This window comes from Pyxicephalus adspersus, chromosome 4, assembly GCF_032062135.1.
Source record: "Pyxicephalus adspersus chromosome 4, UCB_Pads_2.0, whole genome shotgun sequence".
NCBI classification, from domain to species: domain Eukaryota; kingdom Metazoa; phylum Chordata; class Amphibia; order Anura; family Pyxicephalidae; genus Pyxicephalus; species Pyxicephalus adspersus.
This window is the reverse complement of record NC_092861.1, coordinates 28,961,762-28,983,467: the sequence shown is the minus strand read 5'-3', so window position 1 is coordinate 28,983,467 and position 21,706 is coordinate 28,961,762. Positions and strand designations below refer to the sequence as shown.

Genomic DNA, 21,706 nt, shown 5'->3' with positions numbered 1-21,706 from the left:
AACAAATCACAAGCAACCTACTGGAGTAAATTACATGTTACTAAATTTTAATTAAAAGTATACAAGTTATGCAATTTGTATAATATGTGAATATGATCAAGAGCTTCTGTGGATTACCTCATCCTTACCCAAATTTATCTTTACCCAAAACAATAGAAAGAGCAGAGGATCATACACGTGAGGGCCTGTCATCATACATGTTTTTGGCCCTCCGTTTACCAGCTGTGAAGTTGATTGGAATTGTCTGTTGAGTGCAAAATTGGTGTAAAAGACTTAAAATAGTGACGTTGCACACAGCGACCATTCATTTGTATTAAAAAATTATTAGGTGCTTAAAGATATTTGTAATAGTGTGAATCTCCACTCTTGTTCCCATAGTGCCATCTTACCTCTTTGAATTGCTTATAATTTTTTTTCTTCTCCTCCTGTCAGAACAGAACTGCCAGCCTTGGTGTTAGGCTGTGGGGTTGTCCAATCACTTGTCTGCTAATACAAATACTCAAAAATTGTCATTTAACAATTGTGCTGACAGTAACGCACAAAAAAAGCTAAAGGCTTTGTTATTTGACATTTCAAACCCTCTTCTGTCAGACTTTGCAGACAGGATACAGGTGAGCCTCAAAGGGGGCATTACAGCCTTAAAGACAGGAACAAACTACAGCACAAGTAACAGCTCAAAAATTATCCAAAAAAGATAGTGCTATGTTAGGTGAGATTTAGATATTGAAATGTTTTATTCCTGAAGGTTTTCTTTATTGTCTAACACCAGAATTGGGATGCAATTTGCCCACCCTTGGAGGCATATGTATTGTCTAACTAGCAGATGTGTGTTCTCATCCCAGAAAGTCGTGCAGTAAAACTTATAACCTCTATGTTAACTTTTTTTAGGTGTTCCATCTGGACCTCGTAATGTCATCTCTATAGTGAATGAGACGTCCATTACATTGGAGTGGCATCCCCCACGTGAAACTGGAGGCAGAGATGACGTCACCTACAACATCATCTGCAAGAAGTGCCGCTCCGACCGCAGGAGTTGTTCGCGTTGTGATGATAATGTAGATTTTGTTCCCCGGCAAATGGGACTCACAGACACCCGTGTCTTCATTAGCAATTTATGGGCCCACACACCATATACGTTTGAGATCCAGGCTGTGAATGGAGTCACCAATAAAAGTCCATTCCCTCCCCAACATGTGTCTGTCAATATTACCACCAACCAAGCAGGTACATTTTAATTTTAATTTACATTTTTTATTGGTTTCCTTTTCACAAAAGGGTAGCACTGATTTTAAATATTTTTTCTTATCTAAAGAGCCTAAAAAATAAAAAAGCTGTAAAGCCTATAGTCAGGCAATGGCTGAAATCTTGTAAAATGTGTGTTTTATGGCTTAATATTTACTGTTAAATGAAATAACAAAAGGTCAGTTGTTGGTTTTGTAAGCTCGTTCTCATAAGTGCAATAATAATGTCCTGGCTTCATAAACTACAGAGCTTGAGTTGCTTGCACACGTGGTAGGAAGCCAATAAAGGGATAAGAATGCCTTGTATATATTGGTAGGGACCGGCAGTGACATGACAAGTTTGGAAAGTTATAGCTATGAGATTGTAAAGCTTAATGATGCTAAGAAGATTGTTTTACTTTATTTATGTGAAAGACTCCAAGAGGTGATGAGTTTCAGCATCCTTAGTGTGGTTATGTAGAACAGCAAAACCATATTTTTAAATAGCACTTCTTGCACCTGTCTTCAGTGCATGCCATTGTACGCAATGCAAGCCATGTACACTTTTAATGCACTCTTTCCCTCTTTTGTACTCACTGAGGTTGCATTGCTTTTGCTGGGAGGAACGGTCAAATAAAGGTGTATTTAAAAAAACCTGAAGATAACTATTAAGGTCAATCAGTTATTTTCTAGGGAGGACCTAAACCAGTGTTTCTCAACCAGGGTTTCGTCTTCCAGAGGTTGCTATAGGTTCCTTGAGCAATGTGTAGTTTGTGACTCCCAGGTCAGTTTAACTGATACCAATGATCTTTTTGGCTATACCTGTACAGCTGGCGTTCTTCCCACTGGCCACCACACGTCTGTACTGTGAGCTATGGATATAGTAATTATATTAGGGGTTCCCTGGAGAACTGAACGTTATTTCAAGGGGTTCCCCCATGTTAAAACAGTCTTGAAACACTGATCTAAACTGAATCAGTTTACACCACAGACCTTTCATTTTAGGAAGTTACCTTTAGTCCAAATTGCATGTTAGGCTGGCTCTAGACCTAAGAATTGGGGTAACATAACACATGGGGATGCTGCCCAACACTCAAGTACAAATGGGGGCAATGCTCCAGTTCCGTACAAGATGAAATGGTAATGTGGTAATATCTGTAAACAGATAAATGTTAACATGCTTGCAGAGATAAAAGTAAAAGAACAAAACAAATAGTAAAACCTTATAAAAAAGGATGATCAGGATTACAAAAAAATGCCCAAATATGCCCTTTGACAGTGAACAATTGACCAAAGTCCCAAGCATTGGAGGGATAATGGACTAGCATTTCCTCTGTTAAAGTTATGCTTTCAATCATATTACTCTATTCTTGTGAGACTCTTAACATAGCTATACTTGAACATAAGGATTTCCTATGTATTTGGATACACCAGGGAAACCAGCAATAAATTTAAAAGCAAGTGGTGCCATAGGGACACAACAGTGTGAGGAATCAAAATAATTGGGTGAAAGAAGGGTAAGTAATGGTAACTTGTCAAGAAAGAAATATGGAACCTGCCATTGCTAGCCTAATGCTGTCAACAAGCTTGGACTAATACTAAACCAAGGATGAAGATGACAGTTCTAGAATCATTTAAAAACAAGTGAGCAATGTCACCCTCCATATTTCATCTTCACAGGTTCACTTTAATTGAGAAAATGGTTGCAAGTGTAAAGGTGACCGTGTGTTTTATATGACTCATTGTGTGAGTGTTAAGCCCACACTTAATTTATATAGTCTCTAGTAACTGCATTAAACTCTCATCAGGTAATTGACAGGTTTTGAGAGATTATGAATATGTGACTGTTGTTGGATCCCGGCCAGAGATCTGCGTAAATCCCAGAGAAGCTCCTAGCGATGAAGCACACGTCTTCTCTTCTCTCCTTAACCTCCAGCCTATCAGCTGCTTATCTCCTCTGTCATGTTTTTCAGTCTGGCATCTATTCATATTATCCAAGACTTTGTCGTCTCTTCATATTTTTATTTGTGTCACATACATAACTAGTTTCAATATCCATTAATGCACATGCATTTATCAGGAGCAGTCAAAGCACGTCAGCGTTACCATTTATCTGTTTTATATCACTGAATTGCTTTAGATTCATACAGATTGTTAGCTTCATTGCAGGCATCCATTTCCTAATTAACTCTGCCTGTCCTCAGACTGTCCACTTCATTTAAGATCATCATGCCTGCCTAATGTCTTTCACTCACAATACCTTGGATTATATCACTATGGAATGTAGGTTTGCTTATAGGGGGAATACTTTACAACCCTTCAAGATGGTTCAATACCAATGCCCCATCATTGTATCAACTTCAAGACCTGGTATTTGTAACTCTATGGTTTCATTGCAACTGCATCCTATATTTCACCTACAGTGCCACCTACTAGTGAATCTTATATTGTTGCCTGCTCCAACAGCTAAAGGGAATGAATTGTGGTGTTGTACATATTTTCTTTTTGTGTTATTTATGATCAAGAAAATATAATTTTTTTTAGTATATTAAGTATTGCATACCAATATTTTGCATTTTTTTAAATAGCAGGCTAGGTTCCTTGTCCCTTTTCACGTGTTCACCCCTCTGTTTCTATCTGTTCGCCAACCTTCATCCCATTGCTGAACTTTATGCTGTATGTTGAAAATGTTGGGTTGTGTGTTGGAGGAATAGGCTCTGTGCTGGAGGCGGTTTGACAAAGGATAAAGGTTGTGTGTTGGAGGAATAACATTAAATGATGGCACCATTAGTCTGTGGTAGAGATATTAGGGTGTAAATAGAGGATAAAGGTTGTGTGGTGGGGGTGTTAGGCTGTGTGGTGCAGACCTTCGGCTGTATGGGAAGGACATTAGGCTGGTTAGTGGTGAAACTAGTGTATGTAAAAAAAAAGATATGTAATGGAGGAAGAAGGTTGGGGAAGACATTAGGTTGCATATTGGAAGATTTAAGTTGTGTGGTAGAGTGGTGTGGTGGATCAATTGGTCTGCATGGTGGAGATAAAAGAGTTTGTGGAACTGGGCTATGTGATAAAGGGTAAAAATGATGTGGTGCAGAATTATGGTTAGGTAGTAGATATGTTAGATTGCATAATAGATGAATTAGGTTGTGTGGTGGAGATGTTAGGTTTTGGGGTGATAATAAGATGTTTGGTGGAGAATTGGCTGCGTGGTGGGGAAATAAGACTGCATGGAAGAGGAAGATGAAGAAGACTAATGAAGAGTATAGAATATTTGGTGAAGGAATAAGGTTAAGTAGTGGAGGCTTTTGGTAGCTTGATAGAGAAATTAGGTAGTGTGGTGGAGACATTGGGCTGTTTGGCGGATTGTGTTGTATGGAGGATAAATTAGGTTGTTTTGATGGGGGAAGTAGACTGTGAGGAGGATGAATTATTCTGAGTGGTAAAAAATAGGGGTGTTTAGTGGAAGCATTAGTTCTACTGAGTGGAACAGCAGAATTTGTTTTCTTATTCATATCATATCACCATTACCACTATGTTTTGTGTTTGCAGTGAAAGTTTTCTTGCACTCAATTCATGTGTTAATTAGTGAGAAGCTTGGAAAACAAAGAGCCTGTTGGCTATATGAACTGACTTAATAACAGTGAGACTGAGAGACTTGCTGGAGTCTTCAGCATAGATAGCAGTGTCAGCTTCTTTTAACCTCATATCATGTCTCCCACTCTGCAAGATTAAACTTTAAGACCGTAAACTAGGAGCCTGTAATATGTTTGTAGAAAATCTGCACAAATCCTGTGAAAAACAGTGTGTGTATGAGATTGCACTAATCTGATATCCTGTAGAAATACTGAAGATTGCTAGACAATAAATGAAAGGCAAACTTCTGATCAAATCACTGAAGTTATTTGTTTTATCACATTTTCAGAAAGGAATGCAAACCTTACTGCATGGTTGCAATACCATTTAGTTGATGTGTACATGACTACCTGGTAGCTGTAGCATCCATTCACATTTGCGTATGCACACATTTTCCTTCCATTGAGTTAAAACCAAGCTCATTCAACTTAAATGAACTCTAAATGTGCCACATAAAAAATGCACCTGCACTAATGGTAATAGTGCAGAACTACAGGACAGCTGCAGAAAAATATTCACAGAAGCACACATAAGTATGAATGGGCCCTTGCTGTATATGTTTATTGGAATGCCATTTTTTGTGCATTTTTGGAATAAATGATACCACACTGTCACTGGAAACAATCACACTCCCTGCATTTTGTCCTTTGCAGTACACTGGTACACCAAACATCTTATGTTGTGATATTTAAATTCAGAATTGTAAACTTTTGTGGATAGTGGATTTTGCCACTATACTGTTTTGCCAAAATACAGTTGTCAGAACCACACTCCTGGATTAAAGCATTTATTGAAAATCTACACTGTAAATTTTACAAGTAGTCACTAATTCGAACCACATCTCTGGACACAAATCCCTTGACATGTTTCACCTTGTGGGCTTATGGAGATATATCTGTGTACTATAGTGCATTTTGTACTTTGTTTAGTGCCTGCAATCAGTTTCTGGTTTCCCCACAACACACCATTGCTTGTGGTTTAGTTAAGCTGCTAAGCTAGCTATTGCTATTGCTTTGATTCTTTCACATAGCAAAACACCATTGTGATTAGGCTTTGATAAAAGCAAGCATTTCCTGATTCATACTTCTACTATTTCCGGAGTGGTGACTCTGTGATTACTTTCTTTAGATATAGCATGCTGCATATGATTCAGGGAATGGCTGTTTTCACCAGAGCCTAATACACAGTTGTCTTTTTCTGCTGATGAATTCCCTTTAAGTAATAACGAACCTGTCTATGTATTCTGGATGAGATGTTTATGACTCAGGTTTATGGGATAATGAGCTATACCAAGCGGTGATCTTGTTGTTGGAGCTTCCCGGATCCTCGCTGCATTATCCATGCTAACCACGCAACACTGCCATAGCTATGAAGCCTGCAATTAACAAAACAGCAATCAAGTTAAGTGCTTAATTTCAGGAAATTAACATCCTTCTCCAAAAGGATGGGAATAGAAAACAAAAAAGGCGGATTAGAGCGGAGCTGGGTAAACAGAAGAAACGGCGGCTTTCTGCCTCCTGCATGCACTCGAGAGAGGGACCTCGTGTAGGGGAAGTAAACAGAGCTGACCTCCAAAATGAAGCATTATGCTGAGCAGAGTGAGCGGGAGGGAGGCCCGGACTCCAGTGATTATCCCTTCATTCCATAAGATCATTCGATGGCTTCATGTGATGCAATGTACACTATGGTTTTCCACAGAGATCACTGTGCGATATGGCTTTTCCTCGGGGCAGACTGTACATTACATCTGCTTCCTACAAGAAAAGGCAAACGGACAGCTTTATTTCTGAAGGGGAGTCCTTTGGCTTTTTGTTTGAATAATGAACATCATACACAGCCATTTAGCGCATACAACTACTTTCCTATCAGCATTAGTAATTTATAAAGAGGACATTTCATTGTGTGTTCTCTGGGTTACAGCAGATCCTAAAGCTTTAAGTTTAATTTGCTCGTATTTTGTCTTCCATAATTCCTTCTTAACCCCTTATCAACATGCTAATTTCTATTTTTGAACAAAATCTTTCTGTTTTCATTAAACTTTTTGTTTTGGAACCAGTGACATAATTACCAACTGTGTTTTCAGTACAAAATAGGAGGGGAGAGTAGGGTGCTGAATATATCTTCCTGAAAACTGAAAGCTGTGGTAACACCCTACTGTATGTCAGTAGGTGTCAAACTCAAATACACAGAGGGCCAAAATTAAAAACATAGGCAAAGTCGCGATCCAACCTTGAAATTTATTGAAAAAAATTGAGGAAATTTTTCCTTCTCATTAGATATAAACCCTTTTCATATGGAAGGTTTTTGCTTCACATTCAATTTGGAACAAGAAAAAATCTTATGCCTCTATTTGTAGCCTTCTGAGTTAAATTTCAATGGTAACCTTTTTGCACAGGCCAACAATATTAATACCAATATTCTTCCATGAAAATCCAAGCATTCAAGTCCATGCCTTGGAGTAGCAAGGAAAAGTATAGCTGAGGGGGAGTGCTGGAAATGCCAGACGCGGCCAATGCGGAGCTAAATCTTATGAGTGGCCCACCGCTGAAACTCTCTCTTGATTGAAATAGCGCCGCTACTAAAATTCCCAGCATTATTTGCGTTTATAAAACAGTCCAATGTGGGGCCACGCATAGGCATAGAGCCCGCTGGCCTATAGACGTGTGATGTCAGGAATTGTAGTAGTTGTGTTACATCAATGCAGCGGTGGGCCAAAAAAAAAGGACGTTGGGGGCCAGAGTTTGACACCCCCTGCTCTAGAGGAACACAAGGGTTCCTCAGATGACATTGGATGTCTTCCAGCAATGAGGAGGTCTCTATCTGACAGCAGCTTTTATGCATGCTTTAGGAAGCTGACTATTTGCATTGAAATCAGAGTTAGCAATTTCAGTACATACGAAAAGCCTATACAGAAATTAATGTTTTTTTAGGGTTATTTTCATTTCATTCTCTTGTTGTAAATTAAATATGTTTTGATCCAATAGATTGCTTTACAATTAAAAAAAAATGTGTGTATGCTCATTTCAAGGATACATTCTATTATTAAAATATAGCACGGACAACTAGCCAGTGGGTCAGGCTACTAAAACATTATTTACATTATTTAAGCTTGTATTTACTTGCTGCATTTTACTCAATTATAAAATTCATGCAGTAACAATTTTTGCTCCTTTTCCAACAGCTCCATCCACTGTTCCCATCATGCACCAGGTCAGAGCTACCATGAAGAGTAAAAAGGACGTTGGGGGCCAGAGTTTGACACCCCCTGCTCTAGAGGAACACAAGGGTTCCTCAGATGACATTGGATGTCTTCCAGCAATGAGGAGGTCTCTATCTGACAGCAGCTTTTATGCATGCTTTAGGAAGCTGACTATTTGCATTGAAATCAGAGAAAATCAGAGCAATTTCAGTACATAAGAAAAGCCTATACAGAAATTAATGTTTTTTTAGGGTTATTTTCATTTCATTATCTTGTTGTAAATTAAATATTTTTTGATCCAATAGATTGCTTTACAATTAAAAAAAAAAAAAGTTTAGGAAAATTTAATAAAAATTACGTGTGTATGCTCATTTCAAGGATACATTCTATTATTAAAATATAGCACGGACAACTAGCCAGTGGGTCAGGCTACTAAAATATTATTTACATTATTTAAGCTTGTATTTACTTGCTGCATTTTACTCAGTTATAAAATTCATGCAGTAACAATTTTTGCTCCTTTTCCAACAGCTCCATCCACTGTTCCCATCATGCACCAGGTCAGAGCTACCATGAAGAGTATTACCCTATCTTGGCCCCAACCAGAGCAGCCCAACGGAATTATCCTGGACTATGAAATCCGATTTTACGAGAAGGTGACATCAACATAGTTCATAATAAATATATGATTTCACTTTGAACAGGGTCATCAACTAGTGGCAATGGTCTCAGTAAATTAATATTCGCGGAATTGCTAGTGAGCAGCACCAATCCATTACCACCCTCTTCCGAGCTATAATGAATATAGAAGTTGCATGCATTAGTGTGCCATAAAGTGTACAGTCTTTACTGACTCAATAATGTAAAACTTGGCTGCTGCCACCAGAGCTTATCACGTTTATAGGTGCTATTAGATGAGAAAGAAGATGTGATAAGTCAGGAACCAATGAGAAATTTTATACAGAGCTGGCTTACAGCTCATGTAGTTTCATCTGGAAAATCATTGTAGCACATAGATGGACTTGTAGTTTGTAAGGACACCCTCAGACCAGACAGTCAGTCTGCTTTCTTCAGGTTCAGGAAAATTTTTTCATCTCGTGTGCTTATTATACGTCACATGCTAGAATTAAAGTGACCACATAACTAGCTAATAATGAATTTTAGGGACTGGGTCACAGTTTCTTCATCCACAGGAGCCATTGTAATATTTGTCACACTTGCACTACTCTTAGATTTGGCACATGTTTAAAGAATGCAATACCCATCCTTTTTTGGAACAAATACAAATCTGTACAGTAAAATTGCGACCAGACTATGCACATTTAAATATTTATATATGCCTAAAAAGATATAAATAGGCTTTAAATAAAGCCTTCACTGACCTGTGTAGCTGCACGCTATGGAGCAGTTTATCCTTAAAGTTAACAGTAAATGCTGTAAAGTTTTTCAGGTTAGGCCCAATGCTTCCCTCCCATGTGCACCTGCTTCGTTATAGATGGGAAAACAGAAAGACTGTCAGGTTACCAAGCATGTTTGGGGGAAAGGGGTCTAAAGTGTTCAAATCAAAGGTGTTTTCAAACTCAGGAGTGAATTACTCCATAGTGTGTGCAGCTAAACAAGTCAATGGAGGCCTGTATTAGAGCTCATTTATTGCTTAATAAATATTTGTTGTATTGGTTGTAATTACTTGAATTTATTTAAGTCTGTCTGTAACTCACTTACATGGCCATCATGCAGGGGCTTCGAGACCTTTTTTTTTTTTTTTACTAAAATAGGGAAAGGTTAGACCCTTATTGGGTTTTTTTGCTTAGTGTCTCTGCTGGGGAACTTGACCCTTTTTTTTGTTCCTGTGACATTGTCACTAAGACAAAGTTAGGGGAAACAGCATTTTCAGTTTTCATAGGAGCAATTAGTCATGGAAAATCCCCCAATAGGGACACAAATTCAAGGGTCAGTTCTCTCGGGTGGAAATTTACTTTACTTTTGGGAGATTTCCTCTCATTTGCAGGTGTTTTTTAAGGACAGAAAATGAAGGGAAACCCAGTTAGAGTTTTAAAACTCACTTGCTCTACAATAAGCCAAAATACATTTTGACTGGACATACACTTTACAGATGTTATAGGATGAACCAGCTAATCAGCACGTCAAAAAACCGATTTATCCATATAGGAATAGCAATCACTTAGATTTCCTAGTGAGCTGGAATGTTATTATTAATCACTGTATAGGTTGTTATTATCGATCTCTGTTAACAAACAGTGTTTGGATTAAGCTTGTTGTTTATGAATATTGGTCTCTGCATGCAAAACTTGTCCAAAGCTGCAAAACAATTATGTGAACAATTATGCACGTCTGTTTTTACACTTTACTTACTTGTACAATTATGTTCTTTTTCCCATTCCTAGTAAGGCTGATACATGGTGATCAGTGTGTCGTCTATTGATCTCTCCAGCGTTAAGACAATACATTGATTTCTGTGTATTTCTCTAAAAGAACAATACTGGTGCCCACACCGTATGTTGCTGCTCTGCTTGTGCAGTAATTATCATTACGCTTACTTAAATTGCGTATAACGAGTAAAATAGTGATGTACATTTCAGCTAATTTTAAGTTAATAAATCACTGGTTTTGTGGATTCAAAGCAGCTTTTCCATGCAAGAAGAACTCATAAATGTTATTGCAGAATAACAGCACCAGTAGTATTTATCAGAGAAGTAACGGCACTTCCTTTTATATGTGTGCTTCAAAATGACCTTACATAAGGATTCCTTCTAACAAATAGACCTCTCCTAATAATTCTTTTTTATATACCTTTCCATAGAATTTCTTCTAGCAAATCTTTCTTAGAGATGTAATCTCACTAGCAGGATTCTAAAGGATGAATTCTATGTAGTAGACCTTTTTATGTAACTAAGAGATGTAACCAAATGATGCCCTCTAACAGACATATTCTCTATCATACCTTACTATAGAAATCTCTCTGTCAGACATTTTTTTACATATGTCATCTAACTAACAGATCTTTCTTAAATATTCTCTATAACAAGCCTGTTCTTAATAATTCAATCTTCCTAACTCCGTCCTTATACAATTATGTCCTCTAAAGTAAAACCTTTCTTATGGATGCTCTCTTTCTGTCTATCCTGGAAGATCTTCTTGTGCAGAAAGTTATTTCCTATCCTAGGTTTTCCTCAGTTTTACCATCCCTAAACCCCCAACTTCAACACTAACTTACCCAAAAAACTCCTTAAATTCTATGTGTATATTTAGTTTTGGTAGAGCAGGGAAGGCTTAAGCCCCTCTCTGATATTTTATTTGTTGTCTGTTTACCATGGGGAATATTTCCCCTTATTACTTATCCCAGATAAGAAATCTCAAATCTCCTTAAGTAAGGAGAATTCCTATCTTAGTTGTCCCTAAAATCAATATCCTGTTTGGAAGATTTTCCCTCGCCTCCTGTTCCAGTAACAGTTCCAAAATTGTGGCAGGGGATAGCAGAGGAATTAGGAATATGTACAATATTCAAGTAGTATAGTTTATTGAAACTATTATACTATATGAAAATGTATTAGCAGCAGTCTATTGGCATATTTACAGACAGAGAAGCCTTACCTTAGTAGCTACATTTACAAGGAAGTACCATTGTCTTTACAATACAGTAACTGTTATAGACAGGCAGATAAAATGTGAAGAATGCATTTTAAACCAAAAGGCATTCAGTATTTTTACAGATTCAAAATATCTGTATATGCTGAATATCAGATTAAAATGTAATGGTTCTTACTTGTGCTCTTCTTTCAAGAATTTTTATTGCTGCAGCAATTTTCATTGCCTAGTTCTGTTTATTTTCTGTTTATGTTTTTTTTTACTGCACCATATATTTATGTACCTCTATACATTTTCTTACTAACAGGATCAAAATGAATTTAACTCTTCTATAGCAAGAAGTCAAACCAACACAGCCAGCATAGAAGGACTGAAGCCTGGTGTGGTGTATGTAGTCCAGGTCAGGGCACGCACAGTGGCTGGTTATGGAAAGTACAGTGGAAAAATGTGCTTCCAAACACTGACCGATGGTAAGTGAGAAATACTTAGACGTGTGATTTATGAGCACAACATATTTACTGGTATGCATCCAAAGACATATTCCAAGAGGCACAAGTGAACATTTGAGAGATGGACAATATAGAATATTGTACAATATAGGCAGTGTACACTCTTTACTATGAACTGTATGAAATCATCCAAATGGATATTAGAAGCAGCAATTTCATTCTCAAGGTATATTAGATATTATATTAGATATTCTCCAATGTTTGATGCAGCTTTTGCCTGCTATGATCACAAGTTTTCCTATAACACCAGTTTGGATCTACAATACTTTATTTAACCCCCACCCCGTCGTCACAACTATTCAAATATATAATTGACATGTGAGAACCAATATATTTAAAAAATGAATAATAATTTAAATTAAAAAGCATAATTTCATAGTTACATAGTAAGTCAGGTTGAAAAAACACCACCAAGTTCAACCACTAGGGAAATAAACATATCCCAGATATAAAACCCTTTGGACATAGTTGGTCCAGAGGAATGCAAAAAGAACCCTGGTACAGTTTGCTCAAACGGGAAAAAAATTCCTTCCTGATTTCATGAGGCAATCGGATGTTCCCTGGATCAACAGTCTGTAATCTTTCTTTAAAAGCTTTATTACCCAATTTTTTCTGTGCTTTCAGTTAATATTATAAATAGATATGAATTGTATTTGTATCCCTGTTACTAGTAAACTAAACTCTCCTACCTTGTGAATGTCAATCCATCCAAAATCAAAGGAGAAAAGTTAGCCATTCATGTCCTGACAAATAAGGGTCAGCACTGCCTCTGTACATCTTATGAATATGTAAGCAAATCATTTGGGTGGAGAGGGCAATCTTGCTAGATTTACAGGGATTTGCTTCCTCATGACTGAGCTTTATCTTTGATTCGTGTAATACATGCTTGAAAATCTTAGCAATCATTCAATTGGTTGCTACAGCAGTGTGGAGTTTTTTCATTTTCAATAAGCTAACTCCGGTGTTGTATTGTATTTATCAGTTGTACAAGTGGGATCCGTAACAATTTCGGCAAAACATTGTCTATATTGGGTTTTTTTGGGGGTTTTTTTTTGTCCCCATTCGGATTTTACATCTGATCCATAAAATTGTGTGAATACACACATCTAGGGCTTCTTTCAGACATTGTAAAATTGATATGCAACATACCAGCAAAAGGCTTTGAGATTACTTGTAATATATATTAGGTCGTCCTCATAAAAAAGAGCAATCTGTATGGGTCATTTGCTAGTTTTTCTGCCATTGTATTTCATGTAAAGAATTGATTGACATGACATCATATTCATGTTATAGCAATGAAGTGTAAACTAGGAACATATATTAGATTGCAAACTAGTTCTGCTTCATTGACCCTAGCTGTTTTATACACATTGTTTGACTCATTTGTCATACAGGGTATTTACATGCATGATCTTTCAATTCAGCATTTCAGAATATCTGTTGATTTGACCCATTTTGTTTTGAAATGATTTGCCACTCCATGAAACTATTTTAGTTTATTTGATTTCCTTTTTATTCCCCGTGCCTTAAATAATTAGATTCCAACACATGTGTAGCTGCTTGACAGGCACGGGTTCTTCTCCACGAGCGGAAACATTCCTCCTACACCGGCCCAGGGCAATGAGCCAGGCTGTTACATACGTAACTCTGTTGGGCATCTTTCCTTACCAAGTCTGGGCATTAGAAAGGAAGGTAGAGAAGCCAAAAGGGATGCTGTGCCTCTGCATTGTTCCAAAGCTCTTAACGCCTTCTCTGCCAGTTCTACTTGGCCTGTGTCCCTGTTGATTGGTTGGTTGTCCCTGTTGGTTTACTTAGGCAGATATTAAAATCACCAATAAACTGTGAAATATATTTGTACACAAAACTAGTATAAATACATTGATATCCCTGTTTTTCTTTGTGCAAAGTTTAACTCCCAGAGCTTTCTCAACTGTTAATCTATGATGTATGTATCTCTCATCACAAATCCTTCAACCGAACACTTAACCTAAATTCTAAAATACCACACCTAAACCCCAACATAATACAATTCCCCAAGAACAAAATAGAAGCATACAACTATACATAAAATGCAGAATAACAAATTTGATTGGTAAAATCAGAAAATATTGCTCCCCTGCAATACAGTTGTAATATGGGAATATGTATTTTAGTAATTGTTCCAAGAAGTAAGCTTCCAGGGTTAGTAAATGCTCTCACATCCACATAGCTGCCAATTGAGGGAAGGTAAGGCAGAAGCTGCCTTGTGCAGGTTTGTATCCTTTGGATGACTTCCAAGCTTACCAAAACTACCCAACACATGTATCACACAGACTGTCATCAAATTACATCTACACTGATACACAGGGCAGTAGATGGCAGGAGGATTACCTTACCAGGGTGCTTCTTCTTCTGGTAGGTAACCTCATTCTTTAAAATCAAATAATCTAGGTATATATGAGTATATAATATGATATGTGAAGAATATGCTTAAGTTTAATGGAGGCAATTAATTGACTGACTGGTCAATGAGTTTTTGACTTGTGACTTACACAGAGATATCCATTCCAACTTAAAAAGAAATAATTTCCAATACATGGAAAGAGTTCCTAATGTCAAGGGTGATTCAATTATCAGCCAAAGCAGATGCCAGTGTCCATATCTGAGTGATTTTTACTAGAAATGACATCTCCAGATAATTCAGTAGGGCGATTGATCCAGAAATTTCCTTTTTTGGATTTGAGATTTGTTTTTTTTTTAACATTAGCTGAATGCCCAGGAAAGAATTCCTATTAGTTTACGGTAAAGTTACATTGGCAGCTGGCCCACTTTGGTTTCTTTATGTCTTCCTCTAGATCAGCAGCATTAAACAGTATCACATTTACAACAGACTGAACTTAATAGACACTTTAGTATGTTACATCACTCTGCTGAACAAGCATTTTACAGATACGTGGAAGCCCCTTATCTAGGATATTCTGAAAACTGACAAGGAGATACAAGCATAAAACTACTTATTTCCTTATACCAAGCATCTTCAGTGTATGTAACATATTATACTTATATGTAATCTGTAGATTTTTACTGTTCCTAAGGATATGCCAAAACTTGTGGTCACGCCAGGTAAAATCAGACGTAAGCCCTTCGAGTTTTAAGATATAACACTTACTACATGACATTTTCTATGCTTACCAAGATAGGCAGTGATGAATATCAAAGCTACGATCACAATAATCTTCTCATTAACAGCAACCAGTATTTCGGTTTGTATCTGTGCCTTCACCATGAGATCATTTTGAAGGTGCAGTAACTTTTAATTCAAGCATTACATTTTCACCTGTCATTCCTGATGGGTAGACTTTATTGTTGGTGTATTTTAGATGTTGCAACTGCTCAAAACTAAAATACTAGTTTTGAATGTGATTGGACTTTATTATGTTAGGCATAGTCATTCCAAATTAATGAAGGATGGCCTAAATAACCTCAAGTTACAGCTATTTAGGTAAAAGATTTCATACCTATATGTATTTCAAACTTAACAAGGGGTATGCAGAAAATATAGGCTCCATGAATGTTAAACATTACACCCATTTCCATTCTGATAGCATTTGACCTACCACTATCATTTAAGTTCAGGAAAGGCCTGAAATAGGTTCTACTGACTTGTTCTACTGACTGACATTATCATCAAGGAAATGGGGTCATCTAAAGAGAACCATATTACTACTGCTGCAATGTTTTTATTAGTGTGAAAGCCTCCTAATAATATGGATAACATCTGGTATCAATGGACTTTGAGGTTAGGCATGCAAATTATAGAAAATGAAAAAGAAGGAAGTTTTGGGAAGGATAAGAGTAGCAGGATGGACATATGACAAGTACAGGAAGTGCTGTAGGGAGTACAATTTATTTAAACAATGATTTATCTAACAGAATTTTGACCTGTCATTGTTCTTTGGTAAGCAACACCCAGCCATTGTGAAGAAAGGGCAGACAGACAGTTTAACATTAATTTAACACCAAAAATTAGGCAATATCTTACTTAATTGGCTTGGCTAAGACTTCTGGCTGATTGGGTAAACTGAGGCATTCTTCTGCTCTTATACTAAAGCCAATCACAATAATTATTTTAAGAATAAGCCCGTCCCTATCTTTTCATCCCATCATTTCATTTTTAGACCTTATTTTCTTAGAGTCAGCAGTATCAGATTTCTCAGTTAAAAACTTGTGCCTACAAAGGTCACGGCAGTGGGTTCCGTTGAATGAACAGATGAACTGTGGAAATACAAACACCAAGCTGGAAGATGCTATGAAGAAAGCAGAAATTCATCTCGTTCCCATCTTCCAAGTAGATGGGGGGGGGGAGTAATATTTAATACTTATACTTTCATATACAGGCCTAACTGGAGGAAGGTAGAACTTAGTATGGATAAGGGTCTGCTCAACATAGTGACGTACTAATCATAGCAAGACAACTTTGTCTTTTTAACACTTTTGGACTTTAAGTCCAAAGTAGTTCCACCATTTAGAGTAAACACAGATATAACATCCAAAAAGTTTGTAATGAAATGTTTATATTTGCTATATAGTACCTTTCTTCATTTATATTGCTACATTTTGTTTATATTGAATTGTATCATTAGTACATTTTCAATTGTTTGCTCTGATTTTGCAAATGGTCCAAACAAACAGTTAATCCTAAGATCATGCATTCAAATTCTTAAGCATTCTATCTATTGTAATATGAACTTTGAATATATTTGTACATACAGAAGATATTAGAAGAATATAGGTTCCTGACAGATTTTCTGACCTTTGCTGGGTGGAAAGTGTAGAGGCACATAATGGAGACTTGACATTTTAGATGGTTCAACAAGGATCACACTGGGAGCATGTATAATAAAGATCTGAGTCAAAGTCTGGATCTGCACATTCATGTACTTGTTCTCTCTGACACAAATGATAGGCTCCATTACAAAAGGTTTATTGTTGTAGGCCAACCTGGCACCATCCTGTGTAATTTCTCCTTTTCCACTTTCAGAGGATTACAAATCAGAGCTGAGAGAGCAGCTTCCGTTGATTGCTGGCTCAGCAGCAGCGGGTGTTGTCTTCATAGTATCCCTGGTGGCTATTTCCATTGTATGTAGTAGGTGAGTACAATTTTCTATCGTACCATGTTTGGCCATGCACTGTGCGATTTTCACAGGTAAAGCAAAATAATTTAAAGCCTGCAGATAATGTTCTACACTGAAGTATAAATCAGCATTCCAATGCTATTCTTTAAGCACCCAGTTCTATCTGCAGTTTGTTTCTTTAGGATCTACATAAGGTATGTACTATTTAATGAATTATTGCCTCCTTGTCTTATCATTTTAATAATTGGAATCAACGCTAGAGATGAAGTAGAACTGAAATCCATGTAAGCAGCTAAATACATAGTTAAAATGCATGCAAACTGTTTTATCTTCCCAAGGCTCAGTTCACACTGATGGTTAACTTCCCACCATTTTGATTGTAGCCCTCCAAATGCTTTTTGTGAAAAAAGTAATTCATATGAATGGCTTAATGCAGGGATTATCAGGATGGTGGTGCTATTGCTGTTGACTTAACCATGTAAAAGAGTGTTTATCCGCACCCTATTGAACGGTGGGCGAAACAGCTTTGTAATATCTACATAGTTAACCTGCTTTCAGAGTTCTGAAAATCCCCAAACTACCCCTGTACATGGAATTCTGGGAGGCTTTTGTAACTTCCGTGTAACTAGGACCTAATTCTAGGTATACAATATGTGATTTTATTCACTATGTTGTTTTTGATCAATATTATCATCCTAATTACAATCGATTTAAATCTTAACTACAAGTATTTGATGTACTCACTGCTTGATATTGGATAAGTATAATGATTGTTTTTACCATTATGTGTATTTGAAATAATGTTTGTTACAAAAAAAAAGGATTTCAGAGGTTTCAAAGTGTTTTTTAAACATCAGTGAAACAACTGACCAACATTAAAAAGCCTTACTTGATCATTTTTATTGACATTCTGCTCAAAAAATTGTTCATAAACATAAACCAGTTTTTTTTTTTGATTACTTTGATATTTTCATTCAATTGAACATATATTGGATTAACAATATTGTGATAATGGCATCCTTGCCAGACAATAGGTGACTGGTTTTCTTAAGGTTTTAGAGGGAGAACTGTATCATGGGACAGGTGGGGGTTAGGTGTCTAGAATTAAATGTTTCTTCTAAGTTTCCGAGTTATGAGGTTAAGGGGTTCTTTATTGTAGAGAATACTTTGGAGTTTTTCTTTTCCGTACAAGGAATTTATTTTTTTTTCCCTTGACATCAGAGTCCTCCACTTAAATCCACCACCACCATATTCACAACACCAAGAACAAATGTATTCAGATTTCAAAGCTTTCCCACTAAATCTAAAATTAAAAAATGCTGGCCAGAGATCCACTCGTGTTTTTCTATATTTGACAAGAGTTCTGCTTAATGTTGGTCATTCATAGGAAGCCTCTCATCTGTATGAACAGAAGAGAATAGGTCTGCTTCTCATCATAATACTTGGCAAACACCTCAAAGGGAACAGTCTACAAAAATAATAAGCACCCTAAGCTCTGTTTGTATCTAAATGCTACATAACATAAACCAGTGTTCATTTTAGAAAAAAAAAATTGAATTCCTTTTCAAAAAAAAAAATACACCTTTACTGTGCAGGGATTGAAACCATGGTCACTGGAAGTGGCTACTCCTAATCCCCAGCATGACATAATATTTAATTGGAAGGTGGCCAGTCAACTTCTAGAGTGCCATTTCTGGACTATTAGCCTGTCCTGCACTGCAAACAATATTTTACCTGATTGTGGTTGCTATTGTAAACGTGTAATATTCGGTAAAGATTGTAATGTTTCTTTTTCAGATGATAGCATTGCTTACCTATGCAAAAACAAAAAATCCTACACACGTTTTGTATACCTGGAAAGCCAGACCTCTGAAGGTCTCATGGTATCACAGCCACATCCTAATTTACCAAATTTCACTTCACTTCGCTTACTCTTAAGCTTGGCATTCATGTCAATCACAATATTATACAATCCATTTTTTAACATTCCTGGGTTGATTGTGTATTTGTCCTGTGTTCATATGGAGCTCTACTACTGTTTTCCAATGGCCACAGCAATATTTTCAGGTTACCTATTGTCATCACTTTATTCAAGGATATAACATATTTCTGAAGCTATTGGCAGTTATAGGATAAAGCAGATATTATTAATATTGTGTGATGGCCTCATTATACTATTCTTAGTGACATCCATTGTTCTAAGCCTGGATTCACCTAGTTACCCATGAAGCATTTTTCCTTTTCACTGGTATAAGACAAAAGACGATCTGTGACTCTGCACCAACATTTTTCAAGTTTAGTTTTGTTTTATATTTCAGGAAGAGGACGTACAGTAAAGAAGCGGTGTACAGTGATAAACTACAGCACTACAGCACCGGCAGAGGTGAGGTGACCAGACTTTGTATGTACTATAATTATTATACCGCTGTGGTTGTTTGACTATGGTTTTCATTTGTCTTCATTGGTACTTTATACAGTGCACCTGTCTTCTGTTCAGTGAAGACAGGTGCTACAATAAGTGAGCAACCACAATACAAGATTATACCACAGCACTTCATCACATGAATGTTAATTAGGTTCTGTGTCTGCTCAATCTGTTCTCTGTTGATTATTTATATTTATTAGCATTGAATGAACACGTATGACACCTTACATGTGTTGTGATGTATCCTGTTCAATATCATAGGTTTCTGAGTCATTACATTACAGTATGTTTAGTGTTTTCGTACATATTTCATTTATTTATTGTTTGAGAATAATTATATTCATATTAGAAATAAAAGCAAAGAGGCTTATATGTTGCCCACTTTATATAGACACAAAGTTTAGATTGCCAGCTCCTAGGGTTTACAACATAAAAAACAAAGAAGAAGAGGAGTTCCGTTAATTGGGACTACGCAAAAAGCAAGGAGTTGTGTTGCATTAAAATGTAATCTATTTATTTAATAACACTTTAAAAACAATGATATGTAACAAATTACAAAAATAAGCAAAGTCTAACAATAAAAGATAAAAATTTTTTTGTCAGAGAATAAAAATTAAAATTGTACAGCTTTTTTTACATTATGTATGTCGAGTCAGAAGCTCTTGAGTAGCGGTGTGCATTGGAATAGCGAGTGAAAGTTCAGAAATTAACTTTAAAATAGGGGAAGTCTTTGGAGATACTACGGCATGAATAAAAAGCTTGTGGCAGTACAGCGCTAGTTGAACTGATTTCTAGTTCCTGCAATGGTAGTATGTATCCATCTAGGGTGACATGCCAGCAGACTTCTCTAGCTTCATACAGTGTGCCATAATTGTAGATATCTTTTCTAGCAATGTTTTCTAGCAATCTTTTCTAGGACCTGTTGTTTCTGTCCATTGTTTTGATGAGCTTTTCTTACTTACCTTTCTGAGCCATATAAGAGCCTATGTTTTTATCTGCTACTGTTTCCTTTGTGCTGATAGATCTGCGTTTGTATTTTTTGGTATACAGGGTTATTATGTTTTTTTTTTGGTTTTTATTTTTTTAATAATATAATAATTTAAAATGTAGGATAAGAATAGACAGGTGTTTCATGGAGATGAAGCGGGGACAGCAAAGAAATAAACCAAAATGGGACAGTGATGGTAAAAAATAGAATGGGGAAAGGGTTGCAAAAGAACAAAAAACTTGGATTAGAACAGCAATGAGTAAGGACAGGGACATGTTTACACACACATTTACTTTTACAATTTGTAGTTTTTAGTATATATATATATATATATATATATATATATAATCATTTAACATTTCCTATATTTCTTTTTCTTATTTTTTTGTATTTTAACTAACTTTTTTTCCAATAACAATGCTTTGTAGTTTTTCCCAGAGAATAAGACAATAATGACTTTATATAAAAAAACAACTCAGTTTTCCATTGCGTGTTTCCTGGTGTGTAGTTGTATGTTGTCTTTGTTACCTGCCTCTCATCCCCCTCTTCATTTTCCTCTTATGTTATCAGGCAAGGCTCCTATTGCACATCACTCAGAGGCTGCAGCTGCCAGCTCTCGCCTATACATTGGCCTCCAATCACAGGCACTTGTCACATGTGATGAATCTTGATTTCTTGCTAGAGTTGTCCCTTCATTTATCTGCTAATAGGTTTCTTATGACAAAGTAAATAATAGCCAGGCTGCAGGTTTCAGCCTGTACCACGCTTCTCGTCCCCAATCTGTCAGTCTTAGCGCAGAGCATGGCCCACATTCTCACACCAGACTTCCATACTGCTACATGAGAAATGCCAGCAGAAGGTGGGCTGGTGACCGAGTAGATGTGACTGCCTGAAATTCTTACATTGTACATATTTATTTTGCTCATATTTTGGAAAATGAATGTTGTAATTAAAACTTCAAAACCAGTACAGCATCAGCTTCTTACCCATGAAAAATTTCATACTATATATA

At 36.6% G+C, this 21,706-nt stretch overlaps 1 protein-coding gene across 1 annotated transcript in view; it reads left to right on the top strand.

Moving 5' to 3' along the window:
• Positions 1–21,706, top strand: part of EPHB1 (EPH receptor B1) — a 202,800-nt gene that overhangs the window by 144,373 nt on the left and 36,721 nt on the right. The window contains exons 5-9 of the mRNA XM_072407625.1: positions 889–1,224; positions 8,584–8,708; positions 11,966–12,128; positions 17,188–17,296; positions 19,600–19,664. Coding sequence (XP_072263726.1) covers positions 889–1,224; positions 8,584–8,708; positions 11,966–12,128; positions 17,188–17,296; positions 19,600–19,664 — 798 coding nt within the window. The remainder of the gene's footprint in view (positions 1–888; positions 1,225–8,583; positions 8,709–11,965; positions 12,129–17,187; positions 17,297–19,599; positions 19,665–21,706) is intronic.